At 41.8% G+C, this 16,054-nt stretch overlaps 1 protein-coding gene across 2 annotated transcripts in view; it reads right to left on the bottom strand.

Moving 5' to 3' along the window:
• Positions 1-16,030, bottom strand: part of ano10a (anoctamin 10a) — a 51,124-nt gene extending 35,094 nt beyond the window's left edge. For both annotated transcript variants that reach the window (XM_085364998.1, XM_085364999.1), the window contains exons 1-5: positions 15,978-16,030; positions 9,798-9,853; positions 8,632-8,787; positions 8,356-8,553; positions 7,838-7,972 (exon numbers count right to left, since the gene is read on the bottom strand). In XM_085364998.1, the coding sequence (XP_085221124.1) occupies positions 7,838-7,972; positions 8,356-8,553; positions 8,632-8,767 (469 nt within the window). In that variant the 5' untranslated portion in view covers positions 8,768-8,787; positions 9,798-9,853; positions 15,978-16,030. The remainder of the gene's footprint in view (positions 1-7,837; positions 7,973-8,355; positions 8,554-8,631; positions 8,788-9,797; positions 9,854-15,977) is intronic.
• Positions 16,031-16,054: the final 24 nt, after the last annotated feature.

The raw sequence follows: 16,054 nt of genomic DNA, 5'->3' as shown, positions 1-16,054 counted from the left end.
TGCACGCCGCAGAATTGATACTTGCGAGGAGGTAACAAGAACTGTTATTAAGACTGCACAAAGACGTTTGAGAGGAAAGGCACCAGTCAAACCACAGTTTAATGTAGATGAATCTTTTTTAATGTCTGAGAAATCATATGGCGTCAGTAAGCACTCACAGGTTTCCAGTCAATACAAACAGTCACACGTTGCATCAAGAGTCGCTTCTAAGTCCTCCAGTGCGTCATCCATGAGCAGACAAGAAGCTGCTGCTAAAATGGCTGCAGCCCAAGCAACACTGGAAATCCTTCATGAACAACAGTGTCAGCAAGCAGAGCTTCTGCAGCTGGAGGCTGAAGATAAAAGACAGATTGCAGAACAAACAGCTGAAGCCTGCAGACGACGTTTAAGAATGGAGGAAGAAGAAGCACAGTTACAAGCAAAACTTGAGGTTGAAAATGCTGCCAGGCGAAAGCTTTTGGAAGACAAACGCAAGGAACTGGAACGATTGGAAGCACTCAAACAGTTAAGGGTGGCTAAGGCAACCATGCAAGTGTATGAGCAAGAGCAAGATGAAGATTCAGAAGAAGAAATTAAGCAGTTACTGCATGGATGTAAAACTGAAAGCCAAAGGGAAGGGGACCGATTTCAGCACACAAGTCACATACATAACTCACCAGAGTTACACTTACCACAACAAGCTGTTATACATCCACAGCATGATGGTGGCATCGCAGCACTTGCCATGTTATTAGCAGATTCTATTAGTGCCAGTCGTCTTCCTATGCCAGAGCCGACAACATTCAGTGGTGACCCGCTAAAATATAAGAACTGGAAGGCTGCCTTTCAAACTTTAATCGAAAGAAAAAACATACCAGCCTCTGAGAAAATCTACTATTTGTGCAAGTACGTTAGTGGACCAGCTAAGAAGGCTATTGAAAACTATTTCCTGTTAGGCACTGAGGCTGCTTATAAGGCAGCATGGGAAGTATTAGATGAGAGATTTGGAAACTCCTTCCTTATTGCCAAAGCCTTCAGAGACAAACTCAGTGCATGGCCCAGAATTGGCTCCAAGGACAGTCTGGAACTTCAGGAATTTGTGGACTTTCTACGGAGCTGTGAAGCTGCGGAAAGCCAGATTAAAGGTCTAGAGGTTCTTAATGATTGCAATGAGAATCAAAAAATCCTCTCCAAGCTCCCCGATTGGTTGACATCAAGGTGGAATAGGAAAGTGTTGACGATAGAGGAGGAGACTGGCAGATTTCCAAGCTTTAGCCAGTTTGTGCAGTTTCTCATAAGGGAAGCCAGGATCGCATGCAATCCTGTGACTTCACTCCATGCCTTGAAACAGTGCGATGGAGAAAAGGTCAAGCCACAACGAAACCAGACTCCTGCAGCTAAAGTTCTAACAACAAACACTGATGAGAAGATTGCTGCCAGCAGTTGTCTGTTTTGTGAAAGACCAGGCCACAGTCTGTACAAATGTAGAAAATTTTTGGAACGACCAATATTGGAACGACACAGGTTTGTTCAAGATAATAAGCTATGCTTTGGTTGCTTAAAGCCTGGACATCACTCGAGAGACTGTAAGTACAGAAGCACTTGCAGTACATGCCAGAAAAGGCATCCAACTTGCTTACACGATGATCAAAGAGAACAAAAGACACGAAAGACTGAAGGAATAAGGCAGGAAGCTAGACACAGAGAACAAAGCAATGAACAGCTAGAAGAAAGAGAAGCTATAGCAATAAGTGAAGCAACATCCAACAGAGTTCAGCATGACAACACCAACATTCAGACATCTACAATCATTCCTGTGTGGGTTTCAATGATGAAAGAGCCTGACAGAGAAACACTTGTGTATGCTCTCCTTGATACGCAAAGTGACACAACTTTCATTCTTGAGGAGGCAGCAGATTCTCTAAATGCAAAGGGGGAACAGGTCAAGCTAAAGTTATCTACTATGGCCTCTACAAACAAAGTTGTAGCTTGCCAAAGGATCTCTGGGTTGCAAGTTAGAGGATTCAACTCAGAGAAGAAAATAACTCTTCCTACAACCTACACAAGAAAGTTCATTCCGGCGAACAGAGACCACATACCCACACCAGAGACAGCAATGGCATGGCCCCATCTTGAGCAGATTGCAGATAGGATTGCTCCTCGTCAAGGGTGTGATGTTGGTCTACTAATTGGCTACAACTGTTCTCAGGCACTTCTTCCTAGAGAGGTGGTGTGCGGTGAAGAAAATCAACCATTTGCACAGAGAACAGACTTGGGATGGAGCATTATTGGACATGGCAGCCCATACGTAGACTGTGGAGACACTATTGGAGTGAGTCATCAAGTCATCACAAGGCAAGTGACACCGGAACTTCAGCTTCCATCAAGTCCCAAACAGGAAGTTCACTATGTATGCAGAACACAGATCAAGGAAGTCATCTCATCTGACATAATTAAAGCGCTTGAATGTGACTTTAATGAGAGAGTTGCTGAGGACAATCACTTCTCTCAAGATGACCTCCAGTTTTTGTCGAAATTGAAACAAGGAATCAAACACAAAGAAGATGGTCATATTGAGATGCCTCTTCCATTTAAACGAGAAAGGCCGAGCTTGCCAGACAATATGGTGTGTGCTATCCATCGCCTTAAGCACCTAGAAAGGAAATTAAGGAGAAACAGCAGATATTACCAGGACTACAAAACCTTCATGGAAGAGACCATAGCGCGTGGAGATGCTGAGAAGATCCCCAAGGCTGATCTCCACAAACACCCAGTGTGGTACATCCCACACCATGGTGTTTATCACCCGCAAAAGCCTGGGAAAATCCGCATTGTTTTTGACTGTTCAGCCCGGTTTCAGGGGACATCTTTAAATGATCATCTATTGACTGGTCCAGAGCTGACAAATTCCCTTGTTGGTGTCTTGTGTCGGTTTCGCAAGGAAAAGGTTGCAATCATGTGTGACATAGAACGTATGTTCCACCAATTTCACGTGAGGGCAGAAGACCAAGATTACCTCCGCTTTCTCTGGTGGGAGAATGGAGATTTAGAAGCACAGCCAGCAGTCTATCGCATGAGAGTCCATTTGTTTGGAGCTGCTTCGTCTCCAGGCTGTGCTAATTATGGCCTCAAACATCTTGCTGCAATGGCAAGGGGGAATTTCAGCGAAGCATCCGTCCGCTTCATAGAAAGAAACTTTTATGTTGATGACGGTTTGACTAGTGTATCCACCGAAGCAAAGGGAATCCAGCTAGTGAATGAAGCAAGGGAGCTTTGCAACACTGGCAACTTAAGGTTGCATAAGTTCATTTCCAACAGTAAGCAGGTGTTGTCATCAATCCCAAAGGAAGAGTGTGCTGGAGGAGCCAACAACTTGGATATGGCTCTTCATGAACCACACATGGAGAGAGCCCTTGGTGTACAATGGTGTGTCACATCAGATGATTTCCAGTTTAGAGTGGTGGTGAAAGAAAAACCCATGAGCAGAAGAGGTGTATTGTCCACCGTGGCCTCGGTGTTTGATCCGCTTGGCTTTGTCGCACCTTTCATCCTTTTAGGAAAGAAAATCCTCCAGCAAATGTGTCTCGAGAGAGTTAGTTGGGATGATCCTCTTCCAGACCATCTGCTGCCCCAGTGGGAATCCTGGTTGAGAGGACTGCAAGATCTAGCAACCATAAAGGTACAACGATGCTACCTACCAGGAAGCTTTGGCAAAGTTGTGAAATACGAGCTGCATCATTTTTCAGATGCCAGTGCCTCAGGTTATGGAGAGTGCTCATACCTGAGAGTAATAAGCGCATCGGGAGAAGTGCACTGTTCCCTCGTGATGGGGAAAGCAAGGGTAGCTCCTTCAAAGGTAACAACTATACCAAGACTTGAGCTCTCTGCAGCAGTGGTGGCAGTGCGCACAAGTGACATGCTCCAGAGAGAGCTTGAAATGGAAGGCCTGCAGGAATACTTTTGGACTGATTCAAGGGTTGTCCTTGGCTACATCAACAATGATGCAAGGAGATTTCATGTTTTTGTAGCAAACCGTGTCCAACGTATCAAGCAGAGCACACATCCTGACCAATGGAACTACATTGCTTCAGAAGACAACCCCGCTGACCACTCTTCTAGGGGACAGACAGCAGAACAGCTCAAGGCATCTAACTGGTTTAGAGGTCCAAATTTTCTGTGGCAGCTAAACCTCCCAAGTAGTGTGTTCACAGTGGGAGAAATATCAGAAGATGACCCAGAGTTACGAAAGACTCATGTCCACAAAATTCACTCAAGGGAAGAGAGGTCACTGCTAGATCGTCTTGAAAGGTTTTCAGATTGGGCAAGAGCAGTACAAGCTGTAGCCATACTGAAACGCAGAGCAAGGGCAGCTAAAGGCCACAAACCAAGGTTTAGTGAACCCACCACTTTGCAGGAGCGTAAGGAGGCAGAAGTTTTTCTCATCAAACTGGTTCAAGCAACACACCTTGCTGAAACCATGAAGAGTCTCAAGCTTAATGGGCAAATCAAGGCAATTGACAAGGCAAATAAATTGCACAAATTAAACCCATTCCTTGATGAGCAGGGTGTACTCAGGGTTGGAGGGCGCTTAACAATGTCCAGTCTTCACCCCCATGTGAAACACCCAGCTATCCTTCCTAAAGGAAGCCATTTGGCAACACTGCTCATCAAGCATCATCATGAAAAGGTGCAGCACCAAGGTCGAGGTATGACTGTTAACGAGCTGCGAGCCAATGGTGTTTGGATTCTTGGATGCAGTAAGGCAGTCTCCTCTCATATTTACAACTGCACAAAATGCAGGAAGTTTAGACGGAACACTGAAGGACAAAGGATGGCGAACCTCCCACAAGAACGCACGGAGTTGTCTCCACCCTTCACATATTGTGGGATGGACTGCTTCGGGCCTATCTATGTCAAGGATGGCAGAAAGGAGCTTAAGCGTTATGGGCTTTTACTCACATGCATGTGCTCAAGAGCCATACATATTGAGATGCTTGAGGACTTAACAACTGATGCATTCATCAATGCCTTGCGTTCGTTTATTGCATTGCGTGGAAGTGTCAGGCAAATTCGATGTGATCAAGGCAGCAATTTCATTGGTGCAAGGCACGAGTTCGCTGAAGCCATGAAGGAGATGGATGGAGAGAACCTCAAGAAAATTGGATGTGAGTTTGTTATGAACACACCATCTGCAAGTCATAAAGGTGGGGTTTGGGAACGCCAAATACGCACCGTGCGTAATGTTCTGGCATCCGTTCTCGACCAAGCAGTTAAAAGGCTCGACAGCAGTTCGTTAAGAACCTTCCTCTACGAAGTTATGGCAATTGTGAATAGCAGGCCATTAACATCAGAGCATTTGCACAATCCATCTGGTCCAGAACCCTTGACACCTAACCACATTCTGACAATGAAGTCAAGCATTATTCCCCCACCTCCTGGAAAGTTTATCAAGGAAGATGTGTACCTGCAAAAACGATGGCGCAGAGTACAGTTCCTAGCCAACAGCTTCTGGGAACGGTGGAAAAGGGAATATCTGTTGAATCTTCAGAGCAGACAAAAATGGAACAGAGCAAGACGAAATGCGAAAGTCAATGATATTGTGCTTCTCAAGGATGATTCTGCTCCACGTAGTCAATGGAAGATGGGAAGGATCATAGATGTCTATCTGGGACAGGATGGAAAGGTGAGAAGTGTGAGGTTGTTGATCAGTGACTCAACTCTAGATGCTAGAGGAAGGCGCACCACAAAACCAACCTATCTGGAGAGACCTATTCAAAAGACTGTAACTCTACTGGAGGCTAATTGAAGAGTCACTTTGCCAATCCACAAGTTCAATTAATGTTAAATGTGATTTCTTGTTATATCCATACATGTTACGTTTTATGGGAAAATCACAGGTGATTTGGTGGGAGTGTAACTAACAGTGAAGTGTTCCAATGTTTTTCTTGTGTTTATATTTGTAAGTTTCCTTTAATTGTGGAACTTTGTTTTGTAATTGGTGGTAGCGGAAGTAACGTGCAGCACGGACTGAGTTTGTGGTGACACTAGAGCAGAGAAGCATGGCGCTCTGTGAGTTCAGCTGCATCGTCCTACTGCTTTAAACTGGACTTAAGTTTTAAAGAACACATAAGTTAAGTTAAGTTAAATTAAACCCAATTGTGGACTCACCGTTGAGAGGAGTAGCGGCTCGCGCGAAGAACGGACTTTCTCCCGTTTGGCTACAGCAGGCAATGAGGTGTGTTCAGGGTGCCTCTGTTAATTTCAGTTTCAATGAAAGTGCCATAAAAGGGCATTTATGTGTCTATACCTTTATTGTTTGGATTTACTGTGATAAGAGTTATTGTAAACATGTTGCTTATTGCAATCGTTTTCTTTGGGTAGTTCTCATGATGATGATGATGATGATGATGATGACGACGCTGAGTGATCTTGTCGCCGAACATTGAATAAATCATCTGTAAACAAGAACTTGTCCGCGTGGTGGCTAACGGGAGCTACATACAGTGATGATAAAACAGGAAGTTTTTACTCAAACTTGTGAATTATTTGGAAGATATTCCACATGAAAACCTTCTGGCTGCATTTCCATCCTTCTCTTGAGTTTTTCTGAACTCACTTTCCCAACTAAATAAACATGCATTTCATTTTGTAAAACAAGGGCAGGCTAACAATAGCTGGGAGCCGGCCCATTCCACACAATACAATAATGACTATAGCAATAATTACTATTGTCCAATATGCAGCAGCTAAATACGAGCACATGAAAGCGCTATCATTTCATCTGCCATTTTTTGAGTGCATCATTTGTCAAAAAATAATTACATTCTATTTTAACACGATTTGTCAAACACAGGCGTTGAATAGAGGCACCCTATCTTCACTGCAAGTTCATTGGTTCCTTATCTCACTTTGGGACTATTTTACTGCATTTGCATATTTATTGTTTCCATACTGAAGACAGACGAAGGGAGGGGGTTGCAGAGATAGCGGGGTGGAAGGAGGACACAGTCTGTGTTCAGTCTACAATCTGCTACCGTTACTACTACAGGAATCTCTAAATCAAACCGCAAGCAAGTGTGGATGAACCGCAGGAGAGGCTCAAACAGTCAAATCTTGTCACAAGCTGAAACTGAGGAAAAAAAATAGGAGTGAAATTATCTAATCTGTGTATCAGCTAATAAAAACATACTCTGCTGTGGCTAATGTTGTTATAAACAGGTTCTAACAAATGTCTTTCTGATAGTTTTATGATTAAATGCCGAGTGTATACTTAACTAAGGTTGAGGAGTGATAAATCATTTAGCCCCGACTAAACCACGATTTACACAATGTGTTCTCTTTGTGCATCAAAATGAAAACAGTCAAGTCTCTAAGATGAGAAGCTGGACCTGTATTACTATGCAAATGAAATGACTGATCAATTATCAAAATGTTTATCTGTAAGCGACAGAATGAAAAACAGTTTAGGGGAAGAGGACAAGCATAAAATTGGCCACAGCTTCAAAACCCTGTATGATAATACACTGCCATGTTTTACTCACATCACCTGTGTGTGGTTTTACTTCTGAGGTTGATCAGTTTCCCAGTTTTATTCTGGGATGTCTGCACATCCTAATTTAGTACAGTTTCCTGGAATTTCAGCTGTTAAATTCAGCAGTGCTATGAAGTACCGGCAATCTGTCCAGCATGCACCCTGCCCACCTTCAGCTGCATAAGCAACAAAGAATATGTATGCATGCAAGAAGGAACTAGATGAGACCATTTTCTTTTGTCTTCCTGTGAGTGAAATACACAACATCAGCAAACTGATCACTGCAAAGCTCATTTGAAACAGATTGAGACATGAACACAGACTCACTGATAGATTTCCCAGGGTAGAGCTTGGCATGACTGTATCCTGGAACATTAGTCTCCTCTTTGGCTCGCAGCGTGTCCAGCTCATGCTTGATAACATACTGACACTCAGCCATACTGAGGAAGCCGTCTCCATCCCCTGAAGAGATGGAACAGAAACACAGTGCCATTCACCACAAAGGCATGTTTTCACAGGCTGTTACAGTGACGCCACTTATTTCAGACAGAGTATGTGAGCGGTGATGAGACTCAGGGGCAGTGATCAGATTGATTTGTGTTGAAGAAGAATCAAATGATGCATTAAATTCTCCTTATTTATGCAATTCTGCACAGAGCTGACTTAACAAGGAGGCTGACAAATATGGTAGTGATACGAGTTACCTCTGTTACTGTTTAAGGTTTCTGAAAACCAGCTAACACAAAGAAAGCCTGGCTGTGTTAAACTGCAAGGCTGCAAGTTAACAATAACAATAAGATGCTAGTCTAAAGCATACATTTTCACAAACTAAACAGTAGACTTGCCTTTAAAATCTTTGAAGTTGTGTTTGCTGGCAAAAGTGAAGGCTCTCATGGACCCGTCAGTACACTCCTTAAAGAGCCCCAGATCTTCTGCACCACAGAGCAGCCTCTGCATGGAGGCCCCCACCAAAAACATGTTGGGGTTTTCCTTCTCTTCCACCCCGATTCCAGGTCCCAACTGCTCCACCAGCAGCTCAGCACCTGGAAGAAATTACAGGATGAATAATACCACGTCAAACAAGGGAAGATGATTCGAGGGGCGCAGACGATCTTCCACACCTCCATTCTGTTGCCGGTCTCTTATCCTGCTCAGCAACCAGGCAATGGCCTCCTCCTTGGTGTCTGAGGCCAGCTCCAGCACCACCAGAGGAGCAAACCTGGAGCCACTGCTGTCTACTGACGACTCCTGCAGCATCGTCCCTCCTCCCAGGAAACCTGCATAACAGAAACGTCCTTATTTCCTTGAGTCCCAAGTGTGAAATACAGCACAGACTGCTGTAGAACAAGCTTTGCTTTGAACAACCAACAGTAATTATTGGTATTGCCAATAAACGGAAACACTGCTATCTGCTAGAAAGGCCTGTTTGTCACTATCATCTTCAATATCAGTGTACTGCAAGGCCGACAGGGCAAGCTGAGCTCGTGCTAGGCCTAATCATCAGAAGTTTCTGTATTTCTACAATTCTGGGAGCTGGAGCCTATCACAGCTGTCATAGGGCGAGAGGCAGGGTACACCTTGGACAGGTCGCCAGTCTGTCACAAAGTTAGCTTATAGACGCAGACAGCTATACACACCCACATTCTCTTGTAATATTATAGAAAAAAACCTATATAGTAATATAGATGAAATAAAATTTCCCATTAACATCATGTATGCCATTGTACATGATGACAATTTTTCTTTAGGGACTCGCAGTAGAAGTACTTTGCTATTTTTCTTTCTTAAGTCAAGTCTGGATACAATAACAAAGTCTGTTCTTGTTTTCTTGGGCTCCCTGTCTCATCCTATTCACAGACTCCTAGAGTTCCTGCTGTGCTGTACAACAAATTCAAAATGTCTTTACATGACTAATGTAGTGTGTGAAATGACATCTTGGCCCAAAACAGGTAAAGAAATGACAGATAAAGTCACAATGTTCATTGAACAGGTTTACACAAGGTGTGTCAAAGCTACCCCTCCTTAGTCTGAACACGGACCTCCCTGCAGTAAAATCAACTAATCATACGTGGTGGAATCTGTACTGTGGGTCTGCTGCAGATCAGCTCATGTATGACCTGTAAGGAGAGACAGACCCAGAGTACAGACAGAAACAGCTGAGACTGCTGTACCCAGAAAGGGAGGAGCATGTGTGTTAAAGAAAGCCCTGACATGCTGACTGCTACTCCTTCCGTACTTGTGTGTGTGTGTTGTGTGTGTGTGTCGTTCGGGCCAGCACAACACTCACCCAAATCTGTGTATGAAGCGGCAGTGTTCCAGGCTCGGGCCGGGAACCGTGATCATCTATTGTGAACAGTAAGAAAAGAGAAGAGCGTGTGGTGTTGTAAGCGTGCTGCACCCGGTGTTCCACGTCACAGAGTAGCACTGACAGCTGTCACACCCACATCTGCCCCACTCCCCCTGTAGGGAACTTTAACACGGATCAGCGTTTTTTGTTTGTTTGTTTTTTACTGAATCTAATTTCTGAGCTCTCTGTGGTGGTCCTCAAAATAAATAAATAAATCGGTAGTTTTTAAAACTGACATTTTTGAAAATTTATTTTGCAGTCAACTTGTAACACTATCACTAAAAGAGTTGGGAAAGGTTGAAGAGTTTATTTTATGAAGCACGTTGAGGTTACTGCTGTGATTTCACGCTTTATGAATAAAGCTGAAGGAAACTGAATAATGTCCTGACACATTTCATCTAAACCAAATAAAAGATGGACACAGCCACGTGACATCGCATCCTCAAGTGACCCGACTACAGGAAAGGGTGGAGTGCTAAGCTATCTGGTATTAGCAAGCTGCATTTGTAAAGTGAGGAGCATAGGTTCTCATGTCAGCTAATTAGTGCTGAGTAACAGACTGATGAAAGTTAAAGTAAAAGTGAAGCACGAACATGTCTCTCACACACAAAATAACCCATAATATTAATCAAATAATCCATTAAAATTGCTCCGATACGCACAACCACAGGCGAAGAAGAGGCCTAGCTCCGCCTACCCGTGTCCCAAACACCTGTCAGTCACAGCAGCCACACCTCTAACTGTATTTATCATCTAGGCAGATGAGTTATCAAAGACTAAGTATTGTTTCCAGTGCTGTCAGGCGTTTTAACATGGAAGTGTATGGAGACTGACTCAACGTCCAAATTAGATTTTCTTATTTATTATGTACAAATGTTAGCCTGGTGGCAGTGTTGGAGCACATGTGAGAGTAACAATGAGAGTGAGAGTACTAAAATTCAATATGATTCATGCTCTGAGCGCCACACATATTCAAATTTTTATTAAAGAGTATGTAGCGCTGATGGTCAGAAGCCCTGAAATATCATCTACAACAGGGTTCAATTAAAATGCGCAGTTCAGTTAGAGGAAATTATTGACTGTGATAATCCTCCTTTCTGCCACTTAGAATGACTAAAATTTACAAAGTGGACTTAATGTTTTATTCAATATTACCCAAAATTAGTGACTAGGCCCATAAAGTTATAAAAAAAAACAACCTGTTGACCAATGCTAGGGGTGAGCGCTGCGTTCCTATCCGTTGTTAAGCGATGACGTGACCAATCCTACTTCCGGGCCTAAAGTAGTCTGCGTTTAATATGGCTTTTGTGTTGTTAACATATTTAATGTCTTGTATTTTCTTCTATTTAATCTCAAAAAGCTCCTAAAACAGTCAGTGATCACTGTTGACCTCCCTCAGCTTTTATTACCGCTAATCATTTATTTAAGCTCAGTTTTTAAAACCTTAGGATGTAACTACAGCCCAGCCCATGCAGCAGTATATAAATGACTAACCTCGTATTGTGGATGGATTATCTCAGTTGTTCTCCTGGCTGAAGTTTGGTCCTTTTACAGCATCCTGCCATGCGATTACATTTGTTCCTGACCACCGAGAACACTCACGTTAACTTTTATCGAGTGGAAAAAGGTTCGCTTGTTTATGTTATGCTAACATAGCTGTGTCGCTAGCGATCACGTAGCACATCATTATATACCAGCTAGCCAAACTTCAGTAACCCTACAAACGTCACTGCTGTTTAGTTTTCTGTCTTCATTTATGTTGGAAGTGATAACAGAGCTGTACGTTTTAATTTGTTTCCAAAACCCCGCAGTCAGGACATGCTATGTTGTATTTAGATAGAAGCTAGCGAGCTAACTTCCTGCTAACTTCTAATGTTAAATGTCATAAATTCCGTTTTCATGGATGCCTGGATGTTAAACTCAATTGTTACACCTGGTAGAGCAGAACGCTGATCATTTTATTAAAGATGGAAGACTTTAGACAGTTTTTCAACTCTCAGTAATGCCATAGTGATCGTTTGATATATGGACCTGCAGCGGAGTTTAGGCCCAGACACGGCTAGTGACGTCAGACTTAACAACCGCATTTCTACAGCAATGAGAGGCACACAGGTATCGACCTCTAGTGCCCATTAAAAAGAATTACAGTATAGGATATTTCCACAGACCCAGAAGCTATGTCCACCTTTTATACAGTTTATGGGTATCTGAACCATATGTCGTAAAAAATAAAAAATAAATAATAAGTTGGATTGTGGAAGTTGGATGTGGTGACTGTGATATCAGCCATATCAGTTTGCTCTTGGAAGTCCCAGCTGAAGGTTAAACTTCACTATGATTTCAGATGGGTTTTTACCTTATTAAGATATTTTTTACTGTCTACTCTACTGCTGTATGTACTGTGTGCACACACACACGCAGTCCTACCAATGCTGTCACACTATTTGAATGATTTGATAGAACAAAGGGATGTAAGAATGAAGTAGGGCTGGGCAATATAGCCTAAAATCCATATCGCGATATAATTTGAAGCACGTGCGGTAACGATATATACCGCGATATATTCTTTTCTTCTGTATAATGTATTTTACACACTATAAGGCACACTTAAAATCCTTTAATTTTCTCAAAAATCGCGAGTGTGCCTTATGTATGAATTCTGGTTGTGCTTACTGACCACGAACCGATTTGGGCGTGCAGAAATCTGTTAAAAATGTTTTAGTACAACTTTGGTAAGCCGCACTGCTTGATGGATTGTCAAGAGCATTACGGCTGCCGTAGTGAGGAGCTTCCATGAAAACAGAATTTATTAAATATAACGGAGTTAGAAGTTAACAGGAAGTTAGGTCGCTAGTTTCCACCTAAACATGACACACCATGTTCTGACTGAGATTTCTGAAACTAATTAAAACGTACAGCTCTGCTGCCACTTCCAACATAAATGAAGACAGAAAACTAAACAGCAGTGGTGTTTGCAGGGTTACTGAAATTGGACTACCTGGTATATAATGTTGTGCTACGTGATTGCTAGCGACACAGCTATGTTAGCATAACATTAGCACAGTGAAGCTGGAGGCTGAACGCCAACTTTTTTCCCACTCGATAAAAGTTAACGTGAGGGATTCTGTATGAACAAATGCAATCGCATAGCAGGATGCTATACACGGGCCAGACTTCAGTCAGGAGAACAACTAAGATTATTCATCCACCATACAAGGTTAGTTATTAATATACTGCAACAACATGGGAATAGAGCAGCTGGAGCGAATTCAACATTAATCAATCAATGTTACGGAAGTGGAGGAAGCGCAGTTTTTGGCTTTCCCCATATTTCAAACGTGCTTCATCTCTTTGCTATTACTGTCCCCCGGCATAATTTGCAGATGATAATGGTTGTAGCCGCTGCGATGCTTTCGACCAAAACAGGCGCTATCACGATAGAGCGATCTCTATCGTTGGCCAAATTTATATCGTTTCTATCGTATATCGTTTATATCGCCCACCCCTAGAACGAAGCACATATACATACTAACAATGTTAAATATAACCAAATTTACAGTGATCAGAACAGGTACCCTAACCACATGCTATGTTATTTTTAGCCTATGTATTGTCTCCAGAGGTTCAAGTATTACCAGTTTTACAGGTAACAGTTGAACTTTCCACTGATCTCTCACGCTTCCAGTTTTGTTAAAAAGAAAAACAGCCTTTGTATATTTCATTAATATAGCTCTGTGTGTGTGTGTGTGTGTGTGTGTGTGTGTGTGTGTGTGATCGATCACATAAATTCCACTAACCTGGCCCACGCCTGTGCAGCTTTAAGTGACAACACCTGTGTGGGTGTGCGGAGTCTTTAATGAGTGTGGTTTAAAACTCAAATCCCATAGCTTGTTGAGTTGACTTTGGATATCTTTCTGTTAGGGATTATAATCAGTAACTGTTTTCACTTTATAATCCAGTTAACTTGTAATGAAGGTAACAGGATTATTTCTGTTATTTATTTTACACCGAACACTGAAACATTTTCTGCAGTTACACAACAAATCTTCATGCTTCATCCTGACGGTGTCAGATTTTGGGGGAAAAAAATGGCAACTATCTTAGTATTTTAAACAACTTTCCTTAGGGTGAGTAAATATATATGTATGTGTGAATGTAACATACAGCTTTACATTTCACATTATGTAGCTTCTTTGTTCTCATGTGTTTTAATTAGGAGTTCATAAACAGCAATCGCTATGCTATGACTGCAAGAATCTGTTATAGTTCTGTAGTCTTGCTCCCACTTTTATTTGAATACTGGTGTCTGTCAGGAAGATTACACAAAAATCAAAAAAAAAGAAAAAAAGAAAAGAAAAGAAATTGGTCAACATGTTGAAGAGATTAAACAAAGTTATAACATATAGGAGGAGGAGGATTCAGGGATAACAGGGATCACCCCTGATGGCCATTAGAAAAAAATGCAGGTTTACCCCGGACCTAAATATATACGTTTAGAGAAATTACGGGAAAATTAACAACTCCAGTACTGTGCAAAAGTCTTGATTCACCCCTGATTTCTTTGTATTTTGGTTACAAATGCCCAGAGTTTGTTGTTACTTTACAGTGGTCTTGAGCAATAGTTCTCCAGCCTTCTAAAGGTACAAAGAAAAACTTTGTAAATATATGTTTACCAATATATTTATTGGATTTTATATTCATAAATATCCAACACTTTAAACATCTTGAACATATGGCAGTAAGAAAGCAATAAAACCACAAGATACCCAAAAAAACAAAAAGAAATAATTTTTAAAGAAAAGAGAAGGGAAAAAACCCAAAACAAACAAACAAACAAACAAACAACAACAACAACAAAACAGGAAAAAAACAAAATAAACATGGTACTTTAAAAGTTTTTCTTTGGACTAATACTTACAGTCCATGTATGTGTGTCATTAAAAAAAAATTAAGGAAACTGGACAGATGAGAGCAAAAGTAGCAGTGACAGAACCCCCCCCCCCCAAAAAAAAGAAAAGAAAAGAAAAGAAGATGTATCAATACCAGATGAGAGTCATGAAATAAGACAGAAAAATCCATCAAAGACCCAGGACTTTCAGTCTGATCCAGCTATGGTTCACTGAAGCCATCAAACAGCCTCAGTGGAAGCATGGAAGAAGCTGTTGTTTAGTAAATGAAACAGAGAGCAAAGGCTGAGGTATGCCAACATACACAATAACTGGACTGAAAACCAGTGGAGTGAAAAATCCACATTTGAATTTTTTTGGTTCGATTTTTTTCAATACGTAAAGAAAAGGTCAGAATCAAAGTACAACAGTGACTAACTACAGCCATGTGGAAAACACAGTGGAGGCATGGTGGTGTTGAAGATCTTGTCAAAACTGGTAGAATTATGAATGCAGAAAAGATTTGTCCATCTGGAGAGCTTCTGATTGATAACAGCTAAATATTTAATTGCGGCAATGATCCCAAAAACACTGTGAATGCAGTAAAGGCATACCTTGATGGAAACAAATATAATGGTACACATCCATCCATCATGGATTGGCCTTGCTGGAGCCCAAATCTCAGCGTTATTGAAGCAATGTGTGATCATCTTCACAAACGGAATGAAAGGCAAACACCCTTCAAGAAGCCTGTTTTTGAAGACCACTTAAATAAATAACAAAGCAAGTGGCCTCAGAGAGTTCAGCTGTGTGGAAAAATAAATGTTGTCATACCAAATATTGACTTTTAAGTCTGTACACTGTGCTTCTAATTATGTTTGCACATAAATCACATCCCATTCGCCTAGCACAATCTAAACGATGTGTGGCTCAAGACTTTTGCACAACACTGTAAATAAAACTTTTTTCTACATGTATCTTTCACGCTGCAGGTTACATGTGCATGAGTACCTGTCCCCATTAAATGTAAGACCTGAAATATCAGATAAGCAAGATAAATGAGTTTAAAGACCGTTGAGAACATTTCTAATGACTTGCAGGATGATTCACCGTAAGAACTGAACCGAAGAGCTGAACAGCAGCAGCTGCCCGCGCAAGCTCAACACTCTTGTGTTACTTTTAAATACCCGAGTAATGTAAAACAAGGAACACAAAACGGAGTTTAAATACTTACCAAGACCCACTTCCCCGATCAGCAGCAATGTTTAGACATGACAGACACGCCAGTTCCGCAAACTCTTCCTGGGTGCG

The sequence above is a fragment of the Diplotaxodon limnothrissa genome, linkage group LG11, assembly GCF_057381915.1.
Source record: "Diplotaxodon limnothrissa isolate DT_005_m linkage group LG11, D_limnothrissa_male_GT1.1, whole genome shotgun sequence".
Classification (NCBI taxonomy): Eukaryota; Metazoa; Chordata; class Actinopteri; order Cichliformes; family Cichlidae; genus Diplotaxodon; species Diplotaxodon limnothrissa.
This window is presented reverse-complemented; position numbering and strand designations above follow the sequence as displayed.